This window comes from Eptatretus burgeri, chromosome 21 (genome assembly GCF_056783735.1).
Source record: "Eptatretus burgeri isolate ZD-2024b chromosome 21, Ebu_testis_v1, whole genome shotgun sequence".
Lineage (NCBI taxonomy): Eukaryota > Metazoa > Chordata > Myxini > Myxiniformes > Myxinidae > Eptatretus > Eptatretus burgeri.
Genome location: NC_140981.1, coordinates 2,671,896 through 2,682,212, shown reverse-complemented (window position 1 = coordinate 2,682,212; position 10,317 = coordinate 2,671,896). Strand labels below are relative to the sequence as shown.

Here is a 10,317-nt window from a genome sequence, read left to right as displayed (position 1 = left end):
CTAGTTAGGGGGTGGGGTGGGGGGTTATATAATGTTACTCGAAGTTAGCATTTTACTCCATTGGCCAACTCACTATGGCATACAGTTATGTGCACATTGGTGGCTGGAGAGGAAGGAAGGACGATTATGAAAAAAATTAGTATATTGTTACGGATTCGCGCCCGCCGGCGTGCTGACGGCCACGTAACTCGAATCGCGGCACGTCGCCCACCGGACGGACAATCCAGTCGTGACCCTCTCGGACTAACGCCGGGAACCAGTCACGGGTGGACCTTTCGGTCTCACCGCGATCGAGCCAATCGGCCCCCGCGTGGGATAGGGTTGCTCGCCAAATTCGACCTACCTAAGTACCCACACGGAGGGTAGACCGGGCGATCGCACCTCGCCGCAGGTCGACTTCGGACACGGGCCACTTAAGCGACCCGTTCCGTACTATCGGGATAACCGAGCGGTGTTATTCGTCGACCTCGACGGTTCGATTAATTATCGGGCGTATTCAGCCCACTACCAACCCTTTACGTGAAGCAAGATGAGGATTCAACGAAAGAAATGACGAAGCGAAGCGGGAAACAGTTCAACACAAAGCACATTTATTCGCGATGAACGGAAAGCACACATATTCAATTCCACCAAAAGCACATAGAAAAGGAAAAGAAACACAATGCCATTTTACACAAAAAGCAAATGCGACAATGCAGATCTAATACCGATTACGCGAGCACACGGCAACACTTATACAATTTTACTTCACAGACGGCGCCGACAACACATATTCCCAAAAACAAAAGAAAAGAACACCCTCAAGGATGAGGCGGGCCTGAGGCCGAGACCGGGTCGGGCCTACCCGTCTGGTGATGAGACGCGGAGCGGCGATGGTGCCTCAACTCCGCGGGCCTCGCGGACAGTGTCTGGTAGGGGGTGGGAAAGGGGCCCCCTTGGTCGCACTATCTCAACGCGGGGGGAAACAGGAGGGGGTTGCTGATGCTCGGGGGAAAGGAGGATTTCCACTCTGCCTCGAGTCCCGCGACGAGCGTGTCCACCTCGACCAGGTCGCGCCGTCGGCCTCCCTGGTGTGCAGCTCCCGGCACGACGCGAGCACCCCCTCGTCTGCCCTCGCCGCCTCTCCACAGCTCCGACTCCAACGCACACGACGACGACGACCAACTCCTTCTTGCTTCTTCTTCCCAACTCCACCGACTGCGAAGTCTTCACTCTCTCTACTGACGAACGCGGTCGCTTATATAAGCCCCGTGGCTTCGCTCTCTCATCTTTGACCCCCTGCCTTCGACCTTTCACCTCGCTCCCCATTGGCCCGAGAAAAAGTGGGCGTGAATGCATTTTGATCCATAACTTTGCATATAGCGATCGCCCTCCAACGCCCTGGAGGCGGGGCCAAATCGCCCCTCGCTCACCGATTGGACGGAACAAAAGTGGGCGTGTGTCGTTTTTGATCCGTTTTTGGAGCTGACAATCCGTGGTTTTGTACACGCTGTTCGGCGCGCGCCCTGCACGAGTCCAACACCGGTACCCACAAGCGGCGCAAGAACGGTGGCGATGCGACGGTTGCGAGGTGTGACGTGAAGCGGCGCCGCGGTGGGTGGTTGATGTTGTGGTTGGTGGTGGTAACAATGGCGGTTGGTCCAAAATAAAGATAGTAAAAGAAAAACGGCTATCCTGAAGAGTCGCAGCACGCATAAATGACATGTATTCCAACTAGACAACGGGTTTGGGCCTAACTACACATATAATTACCGAGATATCTCACATAAGGGACCTGAATGGTGGTTTGCGAATTTGGTAACCACAACAATATATATATATATATATATATATATATATATATATATATATATATATATATATATATATATATATATATATATTGTTGTGGGCCGGGGTTCGGTGGCAATAAACGACCACCAGGGAGAACAGTAGGGTCGTCTCCACCGAATACCCCGGAATTTAGGTCGTGACTCTTGGATAAGTCCGAGAGTTCACGGGTCCCTTAGCGGACCGTGGTCGCCAATATTTCGACGGCGTGGGGTAGGATTAATCGCCTAATTTCAATATACCGAAGTACCCACGTCGTCAAATTACCGGGGAAGTCACACCCTCGACAGACTCTCAAACCGGGTCGCTCTCGCGACCTCGGTCCGGTGTAACCGAGCGGAATTACCAGAGTCCGTCGGTCCAAACGACAACTTACGGCACACGGCCTCCCTGGTTCTCAATACTCACCGTGCTGGGTCAATGGAAGAAACGACAGACAACGAGCTGGTGCATTGAACAATTTGGGGGTTTATTTATAACGGGGCAGGGGAGCACAGAGAGTGGAGTTATCACGACTTTAAGAAATGCAATTTACAATGTACAAGGCACTTAAACAGTTTCGACTTACAGGACAGCGCCACACACACACACACAAAAGAAATGGACCCCGTGGGTCTTTATTCAGTCTGCCCGCCGAGGAGGATAGTTCAGCTGGGGGACCAGAGCCTGGCCTGGTATCTTCCCGCCTCGTGCGGTCACACCGGACTTCAACCACCGCGGTGGGACTCGAACCCACGTTCCGAAATCCACGGGCCCACGACCCTGGTTGCTCGGCCTCCCCCACCACGATGAGCCACCGCAAAGGACCGCAGACCATGACCGAGACCAAGCCACCGCACCAGACCAGAAACAATACGCCACGATGACTGCAGTACACTCCTCCTGACAACCACTCTACTCTTCTTGCCAGGTCCGAAGGATTTCTTCCCCTCCCACTTGCCTCCTGATTGGACGAGGGGTTGTCGGGCGACCAGTGGCCTCCCCTCATTGGTCGGGCCGAACACTCCATCTGGCTAATGCGGAGACGGCCCTGAGGTGATGAGCTTCCTGATTGGACGAGGGGTGGAGTCGGAGCTGAGGCGATGAGCAAAGAACGAAGGAGATTTGTTGGCGATGTAAAAAACCTGACTATAAAAGAAACCCGCAGCGCACACATGTAATTCCCGTTAGACAGAGGGGGTGGGGCCCTAACTATAAACACATACTTATCGAGATAACTGAGCGACTGGGACTGCTGTCTGTTTGTGTGCAAAAGGCTTCCAAATCCGTAACTATATATATATATATATATATATATATATATATATATATATATATATATATATATATATATATATATATATATATATGTTCGTATATGTGAACTGTGCCGTCCACCAAACAGTGATGACTCCATTTACACCTCACGATCCGAAAACATGGACCAACTTCTATCTTCTCATCCGAACTCTCTCTTCCTCAAATGTGGTGACTTCAGTTGTCATCATGCCAGTTGGCTAGGTATGGGTACCTCTCTCACCTCTCATGGCATTTCAGAAAAAGACTCATGCGACTCATTGGGACTGACTCAATCGGTCAACTTCCCGACCCAGATCTCAACCAACGAGGCTCTATCTCTTCTGGATCTGATTTTGACAAATTTCCCTGAAAATATCTGCTGCTCTTCCTCGGCTCCAGTCGGTTCTTCTGACTACATCCTTATCAAAGTGGACATCTCTCTGGCTGTTATCAGAGAACCATCTCAGCGCAGTTGAGTCTGGCATTTCACTCAAGCCGACTGGCAGGGTCTCCGAGCAGCCATCAAACTTCTAGACTGCTCTCCCATCTCTACTTCCTCCAACATCACCTCATCCTGGGAATTCTTTCAAAGAACCTCGCTCTCCCTCATTCACAGATTGATCCCCTCTCGTCTTCAGTTGTCCGACCCTTCCTCCCACTTATGGTTCACCGAAGCTTGTGATGAGGAAGTTGTCCACAAACGCCACACAAAAGAAGTCCTGGAGAGGGGCTGCAATCTCTGATTGGTCTTTTTCTTGTTTGTACCTGCAAGTGATCTGATCAGTGGAAGACACAGCTGTTGAAGAGCCGTTCCACACTGGACATAATAAATAATCTTTTCATCCCGAGGGTTGTAAATGGTTGCAAACACTCGAACACGGGAAAATGTCCGAGGATGTCAACGTGTTCATGGGTGCGGTGGATCGACATTGGTGAAGCCAAAGGATCTTCACCAGCAGTGTGTGATCTGTGCCGCAGTGTTCGACTCGTTTTTAAAAGTGAGAGCTGCTCGGATGACCGAGAGTAGACCCTAAAGGGATGCATACTCACCTCCAAGCTGGGTAGCCTGGGTTCAAATTCCGACCCAGCGATAAACCGCCATCCTGGTGTTTCACAGGCAGGGCGAGGAATCAACGTTTGTGCCGGCCCTCGGATGGCCGTTAAGCCGGCCGTTCCGTCTGCCGGCATTGGCGGCCAGGCTGCTGGTTGTTGAAGACCCCATGGTGTCCTTCGCAAAGAGTAGGCGAGCGATCGCCACCACCCTGTCCAAATTCTTGCCCGAAATACCACTGGGAAGGCAATGGCAAACTACCCAGTCTAACACTTGCTCAGGAAGCTGCTTCGGTGGCACCAAAAGTACCGTATGGTACAGATCAGAGAGAGAGAGAGAGAGAGAGAGAGAGAGAGAGAGAGAGAGAGAGAGAGAGAGAGAGAGAGAGAGAGAGAGAGAGAGAGAATTTTAAAAGTGAAGTTGTACTCAACCCTGATGAGTAGACCGAGATCATTACAGGCAACGATCAACTATCCCATACCTGATGTGATGAGATGTGGGGGGTCTTCCCTTTGTCCGAAGACCTCCTGCACAAAACGCTAATTTCACTTCAATTCTCATTTATTGGGTGGATGAGGGAAAGGTAGTGGACATAGTATATCTCGACTTTCAGAAGACATTTGATAAGGTCCCACATCGGAGGTTGTTTGCCAAAGTGAGGGCTTGTGGAGTGACTGGTTGGGAAGATAATTGGATTGCAAACTGGCTCAGTGATTGGAAACAAAGAATGGCTGTGAGTGGGAGGATGTATGTAGCGGGGTACCTTAGGGATTAGTACTCAGACCATTACTCTTCATTATTTACATCAACGATTTGGATAATGGGGTAAAGAGTAAGCTTTCCAAATTTGGGTGATGACACAAAGCTTGGAGGTGAGGTGGATTGCAGAGGGCGTGGTGATCAGATTCAGGAAAGTATTGATGCTTGTACAGATTGAGTAAATGATTGGCAGATGTAATTTAACCTGAGCAAGTGTAAGGTGTTGGGGATGGGAAAGAACAATGAAAATAGAGATTACAGGATGAAAGGGGTAATTTTGGGGCGTGTCACACAGGAGAAGGATCTGGGGGTGGTAATAGATCTTGGAGGTAAGCAGGTAGCACAGTGACAGGCAGCCACAGGTAAAGCAAACAGGGTTTTTGGTTGCAGTCAGAGGGGGATCTTTTATAAATAAAAAGAGGTGGTGGTCTCATTAAGTGTTGTTGTGTGGTTTATGTTGTGTGTTTTACCTGTGCATGCCCACTCCTTCGGTGGAAAAAAAAAACTACATTTAAAATAAAAAAACTATTTTCTGATGTTGATCTGGTGTTGATAAATTGTTGTGGTGCTGATGTGGCTAATGTAAAGATAAATTATTTAATGTAAAGATAAATTATTTAATGTGAAGATAAATTATTTGATAAATTATTTAATGTAAAGATAAATTATTTAATGTAAAGATAAATAATTTAATGTAAAGGTAAATTATTTGATAAATTATTTAATGTGAAGAGATGTCAATTTAGGGGGTGCAAAAAAAGAGATATTTTATAATTTCATTTCTTATGTCATCCGTGCATTTTACATCACATGACACCAACGAACCCTGACGAGGTCCCGAAAAGTGTTTAATATCCCTTCATCCTTCAAGAGTTGAGGACTTGGGGGTTGGGGTTGAGGGGTTGTGGTGATGTCGTTCCGTGGTGGGCGACTGCTGAAGACATTCATGACTCAGGGTGTGTTCCAGTAGGAAATAGCTTGAAAAGCGCTCACCAAGCGGCTTAAGCGCTCGAGCAAGCACTCCAACGGAACGGCTCGCTTGGCAAGCGAAAGCAAGCTGCTTGGTAAGAGAACTCATCTCTGATTCCCAAACTGTAATAAATGACCGTGATTTATTTAATTGTTGATTACAGGCTGTGGGTACCTGCTGTATTATTATTATTATTATTATTATTATTATTATTATTATTATTATTATTATATTTTGTATAATTTTAATTATTTATAAGCATCTGCCATGTTGTGTGGATCGTAACCTGCCATGGACCGTGTGCAAGAGGAGAAATGATCGTTCCAGCATTATCACGGACAAACACACATGATCGATATAAAAATAAATCTTTGCATGTTCCGATTTTTTAATCTTGTGACCGTTAAACGTTGTGCGGTGTATAAACACGATTTCGGTTTGATTAAATATTGCTTCATGGAGTGTGCACGGCGGGATTTTATGGACTTTTTTTTAATCCTGCTTCTCACCTGTAAGTGGATTCGCGGTTAAAAAAAAAAAAGGGACGAAGAAAATGTAAACGGTGCTCGGTGAGTCGAGTTGACCCGGAAGTGATCGCGATTCCCTCCGTCATGTGATTGCTCGGTGAGTCGAGTTGACCCGGAAGTGATCGCGATTCCCTCCGTCACGTGATTACAAGGTGTTTTCATCTGTTTACCTGCACGCCGTTTCTCGACCGCCACACCTTTCTCCCAGGTCGGTTTTTTTTTTATTTTTATTTTTACAAATAATCCGTTCATCTGTGACTGGTTTCTGTGCGTAGGTTAATCCACCGTCACGTGGTTTCGTTTAAAATAAAATATAATTATTTCTTGCCCTCTTCCCACGTTGGAATTAGGAAGATTTCAATGACGAACGAAGTTGTGTTGCAAGTTGTGATTTTTTTTATTTTTTTTTGCTTTACCTGTACTTTAGTCAGGTGAGCTTATGCGACTGAGCAGCGTCCGTCGGTCACAGTCTGTGAACACTTCGGTCGTTGTGGATTGAACCAAACACACGATTATTGATGAAACTCGTTCACAAAGCTTCGTATCTGATGACTCACGAAGGTGTATCAACCGCATCAAAATCTGCGCTCATTAAGGGGGTCTACAGGAGGGGGTGGGGGGGGATGGGGGTCATGACCACCAAAAAATAGGTGTTTGCCCTCTTCTGCGGAACCACGCGCACACGATTTCAATGAAACTTCACCGCAACCTTCGTCACCCGTGATACACTCAAGCTTGTTCACGATGTAAAAAAAAAAAATCAGGGTTTAAGGAGGTCAAAGTGGGGGGTTGCAGTGACTGTTAGCTCCTGGTCCAGGTGAGCTTCAGGAGGTGTGGTCCCTGTTCTTATTCGCCCCAGTGGGACTCACTCCGTAAAGGGGGTTTACGGGTTTGGTGTCGATTTTTGTGTCCGTGCACGACCACAGCGATTTCATTCGTACCTGGCAAAAAGACAACGCGTGGTGGGAAACATCTGCGCGCCATTTTGTTTGGCGACGCGATCAAAGATGGTCGACGGGCGGCCATCTTGTTACTCAAACGTGTCCCCAACCATTTCTCGGACGTGCATGGTCAGACTTTGTTCAAACGTGGCACAAGCACGGTACACTTTGCACCTAATTTTATGTTGCGATCTGATCAAAGATGGCTGACTGGTGGTACATGAGCGGCCATTTCAGTTGTAATAAATACGGACGAGCCCTTTAGCTCTGCACAGCAAAATTACTGAAACAACAGGGGCTGTGACGTTTCATGGTTTGTTTTGCTTGTTGAACAAGATAACACTCATAACAGAAGCAGGATGACTCGGTCTCTTGGGAAAAAAAAAAAACATGGGACACTCGGGAACGGGTCGTAGGCCCCATTGTGCTGCCGGAGGCTCCATGTTGCGCTGCCATGGCCTTGGGCAGAGAGACAGAGAAAAGAAGACGAGACCGAGAGAAAAGGGAAACGCTTGCGTGTGGAGCGTGGGTCTTTCCTCCGGGTGTTCAACCAATCGGCTGGGACTGTCCCCGTGGAATTTAGCCTGCTGGTCCAACCACGTTGTGAGCTCGCCACAAAGCGCGGACATCAGACACCTCAATTTGAGCAGGTACGGAGCAGCAACAGAGACAGCAACGAACCACACGAAGCAAGAGAGATACACGCATGCTTTGCTCGTTCTTGTAATGTCCGGCCGAGCGCATCACACGCCGGGACGTGGCGCACACCCATGAGCCGGTACAGCCTGCAGACTTCCACCCACATGGACAGCCCCTTACCTATGAGCCTGACGGTGTCCACATCCGGGCATGTCTTTTGCACTTGTCTTGTCCCAGCACTGACCCCACGATCGCACTTTAACAGCTCAGTGTAAACGAAAGAAGAATGACCAAATAAGGGCAAATTGAAACAGAAATTATATCACACTTATTCTGACATGTACAATGAAATAACTATTCTAACGTCTGCCGCCATTTTGTCCCCGAGACCAGATCCGAAACAATATTAAAGTCACCATGCCATGTCACCCTCATCATCCACAGATTATCCTGTGTTATTTCCTCAATGGACCCTCACTCCTCTGGACAGTTAACCCTTTCCTTCCTCTTATGCCTTCAGAATATCTTGCCATGAAGTTGAATGTTCTTGACGATGTCCTTTTCGTATTCCCTTTTGTCGCGCCGAGCTATTTCCAGAACTCGCCTTTGTTTTTTTTTTGCTCCTGTACTTACCTTTTTATCAACACTTTGGTTTGTGTTGTGCAAACACTTCAAAAATGTTTTGCCTTTTTGCACCTGTTGACTTGTCGTTGTTATTTTCTCATCGACCAGTGAGTGCTGTTGAAGCATGTCATGGACTCTTCCACCGACGGAGAGGACCAACGTACCGGATGCGGAGAGTTGGTGTCATTCACACGTGAGTTCACCTGTGTGACTGTGATTCTTGGTTGTTGTTGTTGTTGTTTTTTTTTTTTCACCTGCATAATTATGCTGTTGGGAGTATAAGTATGATTTATGTTCTGTATGTCAGCTGTTTTATCAATTGCTCCTAATTTTTAGCTCACCTGGGATACAGGGCCTAATTTTTTTTTTCGCTCACCTGGAACATAGTTATGGGGATCTTATGGGACGGCGCGTTGTCTATCCGTCAATCCGTCCGTCCGTAAACACTTCTTTTGTGAAACTGCTGATGGGATTGTGACCAAACTTGGCGAAAATTATATTTGGTATTTGTGACTGAAGTTTGTTCACAGCATTAAAAAAATCGGGGTCTATATATATAGTATAAAATATATATATAAATATAGTTTTAGCCGTCAGGTCGTCCCAATGACCTGGTATGAGTCGCGGTGGACCACGTCAAAGCAGCCACACTGACCGATTGATCTGGTGCCCCTGAGCTGGATGAGGCGTCGATGGTCACGATACCGGGCTGGTGGGACCACCGAGCCAGTCAATATGCCACGCTCATCGATGCCGTGTGCCAAATTACAATTAACTGTTGAGCGGAGCCGGTGAGCGCACGGCACGGTCTCGTGGTGGGCGCTGACCATCTGCGCCAGATTAGTCCGAAAGGGGACGTGCCAATTTCAATGGCTATCACGACCACTCAAATTCACCCTGAGACCAAGTCGGTTTATGAATGAACTTTGGTACACAAGGGGTGTGAATACAAAGAAGCAATATCAGTGAATGACAATTTTTATTCTTTTTAAACCCTTAACCCACGACCGGACACTCGTACCCACAAAACCACTCGGCATTAACGGGCCCAGTCCATTACGGCATAAAGTCCTTGTGCAACTTTGAACTTTTATAACTTTTGATGTCCACCTGATAGAAACAAACTGTAAACGGCATATGAAAGGATATTTCATCAAGTTTTGTTCATGTTGATGTTGTTTTTAATGCGGAACGTCTCGAGACGATAAAATGTTTGGCTTGCTTTGCTTCTCATACCTGGAATATGTTGATGTCTCCCTCAGGTGAACGTTGTCAAATTTTCTTTCATGTGGACCATCAACAACTTCAGCTTCTGCCAGGAAGAGACGGGTGAAGTTCTGAAAAGTTCAACATTCTCTGCTGAGGCTGATGATGATATTAAATGGTGGGTCGGCTTCACATTTTTATGACACCTTCTAGTGTTGCAAGCAGTTATATTGTTGAGGACCCGGGGTCACGATGAGGGAGGGGCTGTCCCTGGTTTCTCCCCGGACTCACCGGAAATCGCAGGCCGTCACACACGAATAAGTTTGTGTCACGGAAGGTGGCTAATCGACCGCGAACGCCAATAATTTGACCACGTGGTCCAGTGTCCTGACTACCGTTTCACTGGGAACACGTGGTCGCCTTATCGGGGAATCGCGCCCTCGATGAGTACTTGCGTTACTTACCGTATTAGGTGCAGCTGAGCGGAGCTGC

The 10,317-nt window shown here is 47.5% G+C and overlaps 1 protein-coding gene across 5 annotated transcripts in view; it reads left to right on the top strand.

Moving 5' to 3' along the window:
- The first annotated feature begins 5,861 nt into the window (after positions 1-5,861).
- LOC147008203 (speckle-type POZ protein-like) overlaps positions 5,862-10,317 on the top strand; it is a 22,187-nt gene continuing 17,731 nt past the window's right edge. For 2 of the 5 annotated variants that reach the window (XM_085865344.1, XM_085865339.1), the window contains exons 1-3: positions 6,465-6,623; positions 8,728-8,812; positions 9,882-10,003. In XM_085865344.1, coding sequence (XP_085721470.1) covers positions 8,744-8,812; positions 9,882-10,003 — 191 coding nt within the window. In that variant the 5' untranslated portion in view covers positions 6,465-6,623; positions 8,728-8,743. Of the gene's footprint in view, positions 5,983-6,404; positions 6,624-7,824; positions 8,007-8,727; positions 8,813-9,881; positions 10,004-10,317 lie in introns of those variants that run through there. The other 3 variants (XM_085865343.1, XM_085865342.1, XM_085865340.1) reach the window with 3 other exon arrangements.